The 16,300-nt window shown below is 35.4% G+C and overlaps 1 protein-coding gene across 10 annotated transcripts in view; it reads left to right on the top strand.

Annotated features, from left to right (window-relative positions):
- Positions 1 to 16,300, top strand: part of ADA2 (adenosine deaminase 2) — a 295,590-nt gene that overhangs the window by 175,014 nt on the left and 104,276 nt on the right. For 7 of the 10 annotated variants that reach the window (XM_053718860.1, XM_053718865.1, XM_053718867.1 and 4 more), the window contains exon 2: positions 14,345 to 14,649. In XM_053718860.1, the coding sequence (XP_053574835.1) occupies positions 14,352 to 14,649 (298 nt within the window). In that variant the 5' untranslated portion in view covers positions 14,345 to 14,351. The remainder of the gene's footprint in view (positions 1 to 14,344; positions 14,650 to 16,300) is intronic. The other 3 variants (XM_053718863.1, XM_053718859.1, XM_053718868.1) reach the window with 1 other exon arrangement.

Raw genomic sequence — 16,300 nt, 5'->3', positions numbered from 1 at the left:
ATGCAATAAAAACGATTTTAAACAAAAACGTTACTGTCTCTTTAAATAATAAAATGACACATTTATTTCTGAATGTTCAAAAAACTATGAAGGCAATATCCGATTTTTCTGAAATTTGGACCCCAGTGTCTTAATGCTTAGAAAGTATTGCACAGCAAATATGGAGACTCTAGCTCTTAAAACAAGCAAACCGGAGCTAATTGTTGTATTTAACCATTTTTATACACCACAATCCCAGCTACAGCCTTGCTGCAGCTTTTTACCTTACTTAGGGGTCACCATTCACAGAAAAAAGCCTTTTGGAGTCACTTTCTGAACCACAGGACCCTCTCACATGAATCTGCATGCACTGCCTTGAAATTCAACTGCACAGCTGAAGTGCAAAAATGAGGCTTCCTCCCTCAGCACACTAGAGTGAAGGGGCCTTCCTGACTAGATTTAGGTGTCTAAAACAAGCCAGATCAATAAAAAACGTTCCCAAGTGTATGTGAGCTTATAAAATATTTCAAATGGTATAATATTGTAATAAAAACCAATCGATTTAGCCCCTAACAGTGTCTACCAGCATAAAAAACAAAAAGGGGAAGCCTGTTATCTTTTTTGCTGAGGTGAAAGAAAAATGGCTTACCGTTTCCCCTGAGGGGAAAAATGACTGTCATCTAGCATTAGCCTGTGTTGTTAGAAGGAGACTAGTCATACCTGAAGCAGATGAGTCTGCAAATTGTTACCCCCAACTGAAGTTCTCTTGTTTCAACAGTCCTGCGTGGTAACAGTAATGGAAGTTCAGAGCGGCAAGGAGAATGACTGGGGGGCGGAGCCAGAGGGGGAGCTATATGGACAGCTCTTGCTGTGTGCTCTCCTTGCCTTTCCCTGTGGGGGAGAACATTTCCCACAAGTAATGGATGACGCCGTGGACCGGACACACCAATGTTGGAGAAATATATGTAGAGGTGGGTGAAAAAAATGTCAAACAACAATATTATGACAATATGACCCACTAGGGGTTAATATTTGTCTAAACGACAAAATGTTCGCAAAGTGTATTGAATATATAAAAAAGTGCATATGCCTGATAGATACAGAAATCCCATATATCTTCCCTTATGGTCTTGTACTTACAAGCTTCTACCTCAATCGTATGAGATAAGGTCGAGGCAGGATTATGCGTATAAACTGATGTTGAACAATCCATCAATGGAATCCTGTAATACGTGGAAAAAAAATTAAAATAATAATAAATATAAAATAATAAATTATATATAATTATAAAATTATAATTGTAAAAGCCTCACTATCAAATCCTTTGGTTTTTAGGGATGGGCTAACATAGATTCAACTCAATTATGACTGAGGGGGTCAGATTATTATAATAAAATTTTATTTGCTAGTATTAAAGGTAAGGATTCTGTTATCTCGCGTGGCTGCCTTCAATATATAAACATCAATACATAAATATAAGTCAAAATCAATAAAAAATAGTAAAAATTTGCAATTATTTCTATCGACACTGGAGTCTTGAACCTAAATGCACTTAGATAAGCACAATAAAAGCAAACTCTAAAACAACGTAATAGGTTTAAGTAACAGACTCTATACAAAGGATGATGCTTTAAAACACACCTAATTTATATGACATGAATACATTTGACATGAATACATTTAAAATACATTCGAAATGAGTAGCATTAGTGACAATTATGCATTTGTTTTAGAGTGGCAAAAAATTGCGATTTGACAACCTAGTGTCCCCTCTAACCAATAGATGAACCTTTGATACAGAGTATCGCTCCCTCATTGAGACTTTTAAAGTGAAATAAAATCTGAGAGATTAAGGTCTTATTAACTGTTCTAAAATAACCGTTCCTATCCTATTTAGAGGGGACACTAGGTATTTTATATTTATTATTATTTAAAAAAATTTCCACGTATTACAGAAGACCAGGAGGCGCCACCCACACCCTCCGTTTGCTTAACTATTTGTATAGATTGTACCCTGTGAGAAATACGATCAGTGGATAGGCAAATTCTGTATTTTAAGTTCAAAAGACACTTCTTGTACTCTATGTCACTGGAATCCGTCAGCATATGTATCAATGTCACGTCTGTATTTCTTTTGATACTGGGTTCTGTTTAACCCCGGTCCAGAAGTTGGCAACCTCCTTGATTCTTTTGTTCTTTTGTCTCCTATGTTCTTTTTCCTATTTAGCGTTGGTCCGCTCTCTTACAGCAATTGGGCCTAAAACAAGGATGGAAGAAGAAAATACAGGAAAAATAGTGTAATTCCGTTTATTAGACGTGACAGATAAAAATAATAGATTAGGAACACTTACAATAGTTAACCTAAATGTGATGAGGTGACAGTAACGCTTGTAGCTTATCAGTGAAAGCTGTAATGTTCAGAGTATGGAGACTGCACCGGCCGGTTGCAGTCTCTGGAACTGGATGTTTGGTACACTTTAAGAGTCGATTTTTTGGCAAGTAAAAGTAATGTACAATAAGTACACACACCTGACGTGTTTAGAAGGTATATGAAGTAATCACCTTCATCAGAGGTTTACTACCGGAAAAACCTGCACAACCTCTATTTAAAGTTTGGAGCCGGTACGCCCCTTCCAATACTCGCACTCTGGTTGGCTGCGACTATTCACACCCACAGAGTTGGGAATACACGGGCGGAAAAAACTCTTCTGGGTTTACTCAATGAATCGTACAAAAATAAGGATACTAATTTATGTCTCGAATTGATAGACAACGATAATAGGGATATCAATTTAAAAGTGTGAGCAGGTTTAATAAATTAAGCTGTATTTAACAGATATTGTTATGTATGTGTATACTTTAATTTAAGTTATAAAATGTATATACATCTTTTATTTTTCAGTTAAAAGTAATAGTTAAATACACAAAATTTTAAATTACCAATAGGAAACAGGTAAAAAAAAAAAACTAGTGCAAAGGTATAAAAAATGAGGTAGATAAAAATAAAAATAAATATAAAATAATGGATTTAAAAATATAAAAATTAAAAAAATATGTATATAATTATATAGAAAGCAAATATCCTCCGTACCTCTCAAAAATGAAGAAAAATGTTTATATAAAAGTAACATTTATTTAGAAAAAAGATAAAAAAAAACATGAAAATCACCATAAAAAATATAAGAAAAACACTGTGATCTGATGAAAGAGAGTGCCAAACATGTTTCGGGCCTCACCCTGGCCCTTGTTCACTGGCATACCACAGACTCCACACAGACCTCTATTTAAGACAAAGGTGTCACTGATTGGCTCAAGAGACAACTGAATTAATTAACATTTAAAGTTATATTACCATATGATGTACTGCTGTTATACAAAACAGCCATAATGTTAAACATTTTTAATAATATCAAAGTTATTATATGAATATAAATATGTAAAAGTGTAGAATATATGTATCAAGGTAGTCACCATAAGGTAAAAAAAAATTATATGCAACAGTAATATGTGTATAGGTATTTCTTGTAAACTAATATACACCCTATTTATTTCATTTAAGAACTATCCTAATCTGTATCCTGATTACAGTCAAATGTCTTAAATATATATTTAATAAAACTAATTAACATCCATAATGGAATTTAAACCATCCGGATGTTTGGATTGTAACTTAAAAATCCAAAATACTTCATTTTGGTCCAATAATCTCTCCCTATCACCATCTCTCCTGTGTCTGGGGATATGATCAATACCTTGTATTTGTAATAAAGAATCATTAGATTGTTGTTCATATCTAAAATGCTTGGCTATAGGTGTGTTGCTGTCTGGGTTACTGATATCTCTAAGATGTTGAAGAGCTCTATCCCTGAGGGCCCGTTTAGTACGTCCCACATACTGTTTATTACAGCCTTTACATGTCAATAGATAAACTACATGAGTCGTGTTACATGTTATATTATATCTAATGTCATATGTTGTTTTAGTCACTGTCGATTCAAATTTCGTTCCACTTTTAATATATTGGCAAGTTTTGCATATGTTGCCACTACATTTATGGCAACCCAAACAAGTTGAGAGCCATGTATTGTGTTGTTGCTTGGGTAGCATTGAAGGGGAAAGGATGATCCTAAGGGTTTTTGCCCTTCTAGTAGAAAAATTTCAACCTTTGGACGAAATGGCATTTAGTTTTTTGTCACCATTGAATATGGGAAGACAACTCTGAACAATGTTTTTTATTTTTGCATAATCTCTACTATAAGTAGTAATAAAAGGAAGTTTAGAGTTGAAATTGTTTTTTCTCTTTTTGTATTTTAATAAATTTTCTATGGGTATATTATTGACCCTCTCTCTCGTTGTATCAAGTATTATGGTGTTGTAACCACGTGCCATTAGTCTTTGTCATGTGTCTTCAGCATGTTCCTGATATTTTGTTTCTTTTTATACGAATATATTGTCCATAGGGAATGGATAAGAGTTTATGTTGTGGATGGCAAGAATAATAGTGTAAAATTGTATTCCCTGCAGTTGTTTTCATATAGAAGTCTACTTCTATAGAATTGGAGCAAGCCACCAATGTGACATCCAGAAAGTTGATATGTGTAAAACTGTGTTCCATAATAAAAGAAAGATTAAAGTGATTGGTGTTATACTCATAAAACTGAGAAACAAGATGATCCTCACCATCCCATACTATGAGAAGATCATCTATGTACCTTCCAAAATAAATAATATTGTGTCTAAAGGGATTGTTATCTCCAAAGATGTGGCACAGCTCCCAGAATCCCATATAGAGATTTGCGTAGGATGGCCCAAACTTGGCGCCCATAGCTGTGCCACATCTCTGGAAATAGCATTTGCCTTCAAAAAGAAAAAAATTATGTGTGAGCAAATATTCTGCAATTAAGCAGAGAAATAGAATATATAAAATTATAGATGTATATATATTGCCTAATCAACTCTTCCATTCTACTATAACATTAAAAACAGTGTATTGAAGTAACATATTGTTACTACAAAATAAATAATTTTTTTAAAACTTTGTTTCATATAATTCGTATAATTGTATGCATATAAGTCAGATGATACAAAACATTTTTAAAAAAGTGCTTCATATAGTGCATATACTTTATGTACACATTTGCAGCATACTGGCTTGCATGTGGGGAGATGGCATAGCAGCACATATACCTTTTTAATAATAAATTAAAAAAAGTATTTACAAACACCTACGTTATTAATACAGGGAGTATCTATGATATAAATGGTTTGGCACTTGGGGTATGAATGAGACAAAGAACAAATTTTTATAAAAAATACCCCTATCTACACAGTACTAACTACTCTTCACATACTAGTGTTTGTTTAGTGAAATGATATAATGTTTAATCCTCTCTATTTCAATTGGGTTATAATGACACCTATAGATTATATAAGAAAAGCCGCTAGATCTATATCTTTATTTAGACCATAGGGGGTAAGAGTCCCCATTTTATGTATCCAGTAGGACTCTCTACGTCATAGATCTATGGTCCTACTCCCCCTTTTTTTCTTTTTTTTTAACACTTTCCAATATTGTCCCTTTCAAGCAATGGGGATCTTGGTCATGGATATCTCTATAGTGGAGGGAAAGATTGTGTGATTTAAGACACTGTTTAATATTTGTAATGTGTTTCAACAATCTGACTTTATAGGGGCAAGTCGTTCGCCCAATATACTGATAATTGCAGCTACATTGAACTAAATAGACAACAAAGTCTGTCTTGCAATTACAGAGGGTATTAATTTCACACTGGGAACCATTACTAGTGGATTTAATTAATTTAGTCGGTTTTTTATCTTAATGGTGTTCACACGCAACACAGTTAGCCCTATTACATTTGTAGAAGCCAACACTCTGTTTGTAACCAATTATTATTAGTTTCTCTCAGTTGGCTAGGGGCAAGTACATTTTTGAGATTTGGATTTTTCCTAAATGTTATCTGAGGACCAGCGGAAATCAACCCATTAAGAAGTTGGTCTGCCTAAATGCATTACGTTTCTGCCATGTGATTGGCTGATTAGCAATTTGTGTTACCAAGCAATTGAACAGGTGTACCTAATAAAGTGGCCGGTGAGTGTGTATATATATATATATATATATATATATATATATATATATATATATATATATATATATATATATATATATATTACACAAAAGAGTGCACTCCCACCTCTAAATTTAGCTACCAGGGTGCAGGCAAGAAAAAGGTACAGTCCCAAAAAAGTTAGTCTAATGAAGGGGTGATTGGTCCCCGAAACGTTACTGTTTTTTCTACGTGCCATTAAAGCACCCTTCTGCACAAATCCATTGAGTGCATGCCTTTTTGGGACTATATATATATAAAATACAAACATAGATGGGAGAGGATTTCCAGGACCCTCCTTGGTTAAAGGTTGGGAACTTTATACCTGGATATTGGGATTAGTCTAAACGGAATTTAATCGTATTAGACCAGGTGCAGACCACCATACATTGATAATTACTTCAGGGCAGTTGAGAAAAAGAAATGTACACAGTAGAGCTAGATGAGATACTGTGAAAAAGGTGGGGGATTGCAGCACTCAAATAAGAAGTTCCTTACGGATCTAAGATGTAACTATATGGTTTGGGGATGTTTTCAGATCAAAAAACATGTACACACGGGCTCAGGCAGGTGCAATAGATTTATTACAAATAAAAACAGCACTAATGCAGGCATGTAGCATAATGTCAAACCAGTAAACGTAAAGATATACCACTGCAGTGGGTAACGACTACTGGAAAGTAATACTAGCTAATATAGATAGTACAAAGTAGCAACAAACAAAAGGGTACATTTCCCTAATAGTAATGAAAATGGCTAAGTATGTAGCAATTACTAAAAACACTGTGGCAAAACAACTAACGCCTATTACATGTTATATACGACCTGATCGTAAAGATTGTAAATGTCCTCCTTAGGATGTACTTTGGCGGTAGTGGCCATAGAGAGCTCAGAGTCCTGATCAAATCAAAGCTGTAGCATAAGGTGAAAGCGTCCTCCAAAAGTTGCAGGCTTTGTTGTCAAGTATATTGTGAGCTCAATCAAACATACATCCGGTGTATACATCAGGTGTAACCAGCTAGTAAACGGAGGTAAGAACGTCCTCTTTAACCAGCCAGATGACTGTTATATTGTGAAAGGTAGTTATTACAGCCAAATTCAGTTGTTGCAAAGACAAATGACAGATGCAGCCTTGCAAAGTGTTGCGGTAAGTGATATGAAGACCAGGTATTCTCTTTACAGGTAAATTATAGGACCGGGGCGGCAACTTCCGACATCCGAAACTTATTTGATCCTCCTTCACATATAGTCACCTCTCATTGCTCATCACAGACCCCGACTGTGATGGGTAAAGTATTATTGCCTTTGTACTTTTTACTCCGGACTTCCAATAACCGCTTCTACTGTTTGTAGATGTCAGTTTCGCCCCACAATGCTGAGCGAAAGCAGGGGCCTCGTCAGGACTGTTAATCACCTGTGTCTTCAGACTTTTGTTGGTTTTCAGTGTTGGGGGTGTGGTTACATTTGTACTGCCACTTCAATTCATTGGTTGCCAGAACCAAGCCTCCTAACAGTTACCAAATTTTTAGTCTTAATTAAATATAGGTGATACATTATGCATAAAGCTAAATTACATTCACCAAAGCCTGTGTGCACTATTTTACAAACATAGCTTATGGCTATTACATCTATTACATTAGTTAGTAAAATAAAGAAGGGACACTCTATTTACATAGCATGCTAATGGATAGGATAGCATTATCAATAACTTATGACAACAGAAGACAAAATAGTTATTCTTTTTCTATTTTACTCTCTCTTAGCAAGATCAATAAAGTTAGATTAGATCAAACAAACTCTCTTTAGTTTTTCATATTGGAAAATTGAAATAGGTTCATTAGACAGTCTATAAATTGCTGGCTGCTAGCCCAGAAAAGATGCATACTCTATTCTTTCATTTAGACCATATGGAGAGACTGTATTTAACGTATAGGTCCACCTAGATTATTTATTTAAAAGGATTTTATTTTCATCACCTCCTCTCCCATTTGTTATTCCTCTGTCTATTCCTACAAATGTTAAAGAGACAGTACTACTGTTGTGTGCCTCCCTAAAATGGCGAGCTACACTGGTATGTATCCCTTTCATAAAGGATGTCATCTGTATGCTTCTGTACTCTGTCCTTCAACATCCATTTCGTTTTTCCAACATAGAACAGAGGACAGGAGCACTGTAAGAGATAGACAACCCCCACAGAATTACAATAGAGAAATATCTAATATCAAACTGTTTACCAATATTTGCTGAGAAGGTTTCACATTTAAGCATGTAAGGGCAGTAGACACAGTGTCCACATGGGTAGTTCCCTTTAATCTGTTGGTGTTTTTTCAACCAATTACTTTCAGGTTCAGACCTTACAAATCTACTCTTAACTAGCTTATCTTTTAGGTTAAAAAAATTTCGCGGTCATAAGTGGATTTTTTCCTACATTTTTTTCATCTAGAGTAAGAATATGCCATTTCTGCGCCAATATTTCTCTAATGTTTTGCCAATGGCAATTATAGGTTGTAATGAACCTTAAATTATTTTCACTCTTTTTATCACTTTTTGAATATAGGAGGTCATCCCTATTCAATTTTCTTACTTTATTTAGGGTTGCCTAGATTACGAGTCTTGCGTTAGCCTTAAAAAGCAGCGTTGAGAGGTCCCAACGCTGCTTTTTAACACCCGCTGGTATTACGAGTCTTGCAGGTACAGGTGTACCGCTCACTTTTTTTCCACAACTCGAGCATACCGCAAATCCCCTTACGCCAATTGCGTATCCTATGTTTTCAATGGGATTTGCCTAATGCCGGTATTACAAGTCTTGGAAAAAGTGAGCGCTATATCCTCACCTGTCAAGACTCCTACCGCATTTAAAAGTCAGTAGTTAAGAGTTTTATGGGCTAACGCCGTAACATAAAAATCTTAACTAAAGTGCTAAAAAGTACACTTACACCCATAAACTACCTATTAACCCCTAAACCGAGGCCCCCCCACATTGCAAAAACTAAAATAAAAATTTTAACCCCTAATCTGCCGACCGGACATCGCTGCCACTTAAATAAATATATTAACCCCTAAACCCCCACAATCCCGCCTCACAAACACTAGTTAAATTTTATTAACCCCTAATCTGCCGCCCCAACACTATATTAAATGTATTAACCCCTAAACCTAAGTCTAACCCTAAACCTAACCCCCCTAGCTTAAATATTATTTAAATAAAACAAAATAAAATTATTACAATTAATTAAATTATTCCTATTTAAAACTAAATACTTACCTATAAAATAAACCATAAGCTAGCTACAATATAACTAAGAGTTACATTGTAGCTATCTTAGGGTTTATTTTTATTTTACAGGCAACTTTGTATTTATTTTAACTAGGTAGAATAGCTATTAAATAGTTCTTAACTATTTAATAACTACCTAGCTAAAATAAAGACAAATTTACCTGTAAAATAAACCCTAACCTAAGTTACAATTACACCTAACACTACACTATAATTAAATTAATTACCTAAACTAACTACAATTAAATTAAATAAACTAAAGTACGAAAAAAAACTACTGAATTACAGAAAATAAAATAATTACAAGAATTTTAAACTAATTACACCTAATCTAATCCCCCTAATAAAATAAAAAAGTCCCCCAAAATAAAAAAAATCCCTACCCTATACTAAATTACAAATATCCCTTAAAAGGGCCGTTTGCGGGGCTTTGCCCCAAAGTAATCAGCTCTTTTACCTGTAAAAAAAAAAAATTCAATACTCCCCCCAACATTAAAACCCACCACCCACACACCCAACCCTACTCTAAAACCCACCCAATCCCCCCTTAAAAAAACCTAACACTAACCCCTTGAAGATCACCCTACCTTGAGATGTCTTCACCCAACCGGGCACAAGTGATCCTCGAGATGGCCAGAAGTCTTCATCCGATCCAGGCACAAGAGGACCTCCAGATGGGCAGAAGTCTTCATCCAGATGGCATCTTCTATTTTCATCCATCCGGAGCGGAGCAGGTCCATCTTCAAGCCAGCCGACGCGGAGCATCCTCTTCCAACGACATCCAACTGAAGAATGAAGGTACAGTTAAGTGACGTCATCCAAGATGGTGTCCCTTGAATTCCAATTGGCTGATAGAATTTTATCAGCCTATCAGAATTAAGGTACAAAAAATCCTATTGGCTGATCCATGTTCATGTTAGGGTGTTAGGTGTAGACATACATGTATTTTCCCATAGAAATCAATGGGGCTGCATTAGGAGCTGAACGCTGCATTTTTGCAGGTGTTAGTTTTCTTTTCAGCCGATTCTGCCCCATTGATTCCTATGGGGAAATCGTGCATGAGCACGTTTTTCCAGCTCGCCACTACCGTAAGCAGCGCTGGTATTGAGGTGAGATGTGGAGCTATATTTTGCTCTATGCTCACTTTTATGTGGCTAACGCCGGGTTTGTAAAAACCTGTAATACCAGCGTTGTCTTAAGTAAGTGGTGAGAAAAAAATGCTCATTAGCACCGCAAGCCTTACCGACAAATTTTATTAGGTTGTGAGAGTAACCTCTCTCAATGAATTGTTTATACATCATGTCAGTGTGATATTCAAACTTGATTTTAGAAGAACAATTTATTTTTAATCTTAAAAGCTGACCATATGGAATGCCCTTTTTAAGGGGTTCTGGGTGGCAGCTAGATGCTTCCAAAAGACTATTTTTAGCTGTATTTTTGTGATAATTCTCTGTTGAAATATAGTTGCCTTCTTTTTTGATAGAAATATCCCAAAAGGGCAATTATTTTTCACTATAAGCGTATGTGAGGAAAATGTTACGATTATTTCTGTTTAGTCCTGAGACAAATTCTTGAAGACAGGTCAGGGGGCCATCCCATAGCATGAAAATATCATCCACATATCTAATCCATAAGGATACATGGGAGTCACTAAACTGTTCAAAAACATCCAACTCCCATGCCCCTAGGTGAAGGCATGCATATGTTGGAGCACAAACTGCTCCCATGGCTGTCCCCCTGACCTGTCTATAGATCGAATTGTCAAATTGAAAAATATTGTTTTCAAGAATAAATTGTAGGAGATCAATAGTAAAGGCTGTGTGCCTATCACTGTCTGGTCCTCGTGTTTTAAGGAACTGTTCACATGGACGAGTAAAGACTTACTACATCTAGAGATACTAGAATTGTTTCAGGTTTATCTGAAAGGACATCTATCTTTCTTAGGAGGTCAGGAGTGTCTTTGACATAAGATGGGACCAAGAGGAGGAAGGGTCTGAGAAAGCAATCAACGTATTCCCCAATGTGTTCACTGATGCTGCCAATCCCAGAGATCGGCCTTCCAGGAGGATGTGACATATTCTTATGGACTTTTGGGATTATATAAAAATTTGGCATCACTGGACACATGAATTGAAACTCTTTAGGGGTAATGAGACCTTCTATTTTGGCTTCTTGTAGAATTCTATTTAATTTTGACTTGATTTGTGCCATTGGGTTTCTACGAAGTCTTTCATATTGGGACTTATCATTTAGTTGTCTCTTTACCTCATTTAGATAAAATGACGCATCCAGGAGAACCAAATTGCCGCTCTTATCAGATGGCTTGAAAATCACCCCTTTTGCTGTGCTTAGTTGTTTTAGTGCTTGTCTCTGTCTAAAATTTAAGTTATCTGACCATATACAGTGATCTGGCAGTTTTTCTATTTCTTTTTCAACTGCTACATGTATAAATACATATGTACACATATATTGACATATATATATATACACACACACACACACACACATATATATATATATATATACACACACACACACACACACATATATATATATATATACACACACACACACACACATATATATATATATACACACACACACACACACATATATATATATATATACACACACACACACACACACACACACACATATATATATATACACACACACACACACACACACATATATATATATACACACACACATACATACACAGACATCTTTAGACATGTATATGTATGTATCTCAACAAAGCCATTTACATGCTTTTTTTTCTAACACTTATATCTTTGAGCCCTTATAACTTTTGTGTATAATATTTCTTTTAAAGATTTTTTTTTATTAGATGTTATTATGAGTGTAAGTGTACTTTGTAATGTATTTTTAATGTATTTTGTGACACTTTTGTTTCGCAAAACAGTTAACCAGAGTTCTGAGGACGCGGTAATCATTCTAGCGTAAATCGCGTTTGCGCACAATCGATCACATTTACTTTAAACTCGTAATACCAGCGGTGAGCCCGAAAAGTGCAAACACCCGCTATAAACCCCTTAGCGCTCGCGCGCAAATGTTTACGCAAATGTTTGCGCTTCACTCATAATCTGGCTCTTTAGTTTTGTTTGAGAAGGGGATACAGATAGAAAATATATAAAATAATATCAAACCCACATTTCAGACAGAGCATGTGATTTTAAACATACTTAAGTAGGCTCAAGAGTAGCACTGCAATACTGGGAGCTAGCTGCTGATCAGTCACTATACACAAATGCCTCTTTTCATTGGTTCACCAAATGTGTTTAGTTATAAAGGTTTATATGGTATATGACAAGGTGTTTGACTGTAAAGGGCTGCAATGTGTATATGTATGTATATACATGTCCAGCAGGTCAATGATCCAAAACATACATCAAAATCAACACAAAAATGGTTTAGTGACCACAAAATGAAGGTCCTGCCATGGCCATCCCAGTGCCCTGACTTGAACCCCATGAAAAACCTGTGGGGTGAAATGAAGAGGAGAGTCTGCCAGTGCCGACCTCGAAATGTGAAGAATCTGGAGAGATTCTGTATGGAGGAATGGTCTCAGATCCCTTGCCATGTATTCTCCAACCTTATCAGGCATTATAGGAGAAGAGCAAAAACAGAATGATAGAAGCACCAGGCAAACAATGTGATTAAGTAAAACCTAACCGTTATTCAGCTCATAGCAGCTTACAGCATCTTTTTAAAATCAGCATTCTTTATATAAAATTAGTATTTTTTTTTACAGGTAAAAGAGTTGATTTCTTTGGGGCAATGCCCCACAAAAGGCCCTTTTAAGGGCCATTGGCAGTTTAGTGTAGGCTAGGGTTTTTTTTATTTGGGGGGGGCGACTTTTTTATTTTGATAGGGCTATTAGATTAGATGTAATTAGTTTTTATGTTTGAAAATTTCGTTTTTTTATTTTGTGTAATTTAGTGTCTATTTTTTTTTGTAATTTAGATAATTGCATTTTATTAATTTAATTTATTTTATTGTAATGTTAGGTTTTAGTGTAAGGCAGGTTAGGTTTTATTTTACAGGTAACTTTGTATTTATTTTAACTAGGTAGCTAGTAAATAGTTAATACCTGTGAAAAAAAAAAAAAACCTAAGATAGCTACAATATTATAACTATTAGTTATTTTGTAGCTAGCTTAGGTTTTATTTTATAGGTAAGTATTTAGTTTTAAATAGGAATTATTTAGGTAATAATTGTAAGGTTTAGTTAGATTTATTTTAAGTTAGGGGGTGTTAGGGTTAGGGGTTAATATATTTATGTAGGGATGTGGGAGGCCAGAGGTTTAGGGGTTAATAGTTTAATTTAGTATATTTCGTTGTGGGGGAGTTGTGGTTTAGTGGTTAATAGGTTTATTATAGTGTTTGCGATGCGGGAGGGCCTCTGTTTAGGAGTTAATAGGTAGTTTATGGGTGTTAACACTTTAATTATGAGTTTTATGCTACAGCTTTGTAACGTAAAACCCATAACTACTGACTTTAGATGGCAGTATGAATCTTGTCAGTATAGAGTGTACCGCTCACTTTTTGGCCTCCCAGGCAAACTCGTAATACCGGCGATATGGAAGCCCCATTGAAAAGGACTTTTTTAAAAGTGTGGTACTGACGTTGCGTGACGGCCAAAAAGGTGTGCGGTACACCTATACCTGCAAGACTTGTAATAGTGGCTTTAGGGAAAAAGCATTGTTATGAAGCATAACGATGCTTTTTCACTCATAATGCAAAACTCGTAATCTAGCTGTTTGTTTTTTTTAATTTTTCAGAAAAAAAATTACTACTCATTTAAATTTCACACTAAGTACTTTTGCATTGTGTTTTTATTTATGCATTTGTTGATTATGATAATATACAGTATTTAATGGTCCTTTAGGCTATATTTAATATATTCCTTTTACACTTTTTGTCCACATCCTATTTTTTAGTAGCAAGATGACCAGATTTTCCCTGTGGTTCCTACTGCTCTCAGTGATTAGCATTGGACATGGCTTCCCCATATGGAAGGACCGAGATGTGCTGATAAGGAGAGAGGATATTAACAGGTCAGGTGGCAACATAGTGCTGGAACAGATAGAGAGATATGCCAACAATAGGCTTATGGATCTGAAGGAGGTTGAGTACAATGAGTCAAGACGAACAGGAATTTTCCCTCCCAGCATGCACTTCTTCAGAGCTCGGGAACTCATACAGCAAAGTAAAGTGTTCAACATACTCAAGAAGATGCCCAAAGGTAAGATGGGATATTAATGGACTAAACTTTAAAGCTTATTAGCTTTGATTAACACCTGTTATGTCTTGGTTTTAACACCATTATTTCTACCCAACCTGGGGAACTTAAGTTTTAGCCAAACTTCAATCTGATTCAGTTAAGAAAAATATTGACATCATAAATTTGGTAAAATTTGCACATGTGGTGAAGCTGTCTCAAGGTAAGAGGGATATGTGACGATCTATCAACTTTTTTGAGTGATCTTAGTGCATTGACCCTGACACTTTCACCGGATCATCTACACAAAAGAATTAAACCATTCAATGCCAATATCAATACATTAATTTGCATACTTTGTACAATTAGGAGAGCATGAATGGCCAAACACAGGAAGGTTGGAACATCTCACTGGTCTGAAGAACTTGACAAAATTAAATACATTTATGCAATGTCAGAAAAGATAGCCTGGATGCAAGATTCTACTGAGTCCTTCCATAATATATGGTACTACTGGTTTTTAAAGGGAAATAACTATACTGAATAAGAGAGCTAAAACACAATGCTGAATAATATAGTTTAGTTACATGACTACAGAAAATAAGAGCTAAATTGAGATAGAATTACCACACCCCTGAAAATATATTAATGTGATACTAAACCCAAATTTTCTTTAATGATTCAGAGAGAGCATTCAATTTTAAGCAACTTTCTAATGTATTCCTATTATCATTTTTTTAAAATGTAGCCACCAATCAACAAGCACTCAAAAAGCCGGCCCACCAAAAATGGGCCGGCTCCTTAGCTTAGATTCCTGCTTTTTCAAGTAAAGATAGCAAGAGAATGAAGAAAAATTGGTAATAAGAGTAAATTAGAAAGTTGCTTAAAATTGCCTGCTCTATCTGAACCATGAAAGAAAAAAATTTGGGTTTAGTATCCCTTTAAGAAGATATACATTCTTTACTACACTCACACTTTTTCTATTTTCTTTCTTACTTTGTTTCTTTTATTGTATGATACATAACAGTTACCTACCGGTGATACTACGATAATTTGACATAACTGCAACAAATTGTACAGTGCAGTAACTTTTAATCAGCGACCACAAATGAAATAATAAATACATTGTAACAATATTACACTGAAACCCATATAGAACAAATTAATTTGTCAGTCTATGTGGTTTGATAATAAATGACATTGAAAAAGTTTGTTAACCATGAACTTTATAAATTATTATGCTGAAAGTAAATACCTACTAGTTGCTGGTGTACCAGCGAGACCAGTATGTGTATTTCTTTCCTAAGATATGGAGAGTCCACAACGTCATTCAATTACTTGTGGGAATATCACTCCAGGCCAGCAGTAGGAGGCAAAGAGCACCACAGCAAAGCAGTTAATTGTCACTCCCCTACCCATAATCCCTAGTCATTCTCTTTGCCTCTGTCAATGGAGGAGGTGAAGTTAGGTGTCTGAAGAAATTAATTCCTTTTTTGGGTACTTTTCACTGCAAGCAAGGATTTGGGTTTAGCTGAGTCCACGTCAATCTCTTCTGTAGAGTAGTGGTGGCTTTTAAGCAGTTAGGAAGTTGTGAGGTAGAACTTGCTTTCGGCTAGATTACGAGTTTTGCGTAATACTAAAAAAGCAGCGTTATCAGGTTATAACGCTGCTTTTT

The sequence above is a fragment of the Bombina bombina genome, chromosome 6 (assembly GCF_027579735.1).
Source record: "Bombina bombina isolate aBomBom1 chromosome 6, aBomBom1.pri, whole genome shotgun sequence".
Taxonomy (NCBI): Eukaryota; Metazoa; Chordata; class Amphibia; order Anura; family Bombinatoridae; genus Bombina; species Bombina bombina.
The sequence above is the reverse complement of the archived record's forward strand: the minus strand, read 5'-3'. Positions and strand labels throughout refer to the sequence as shown.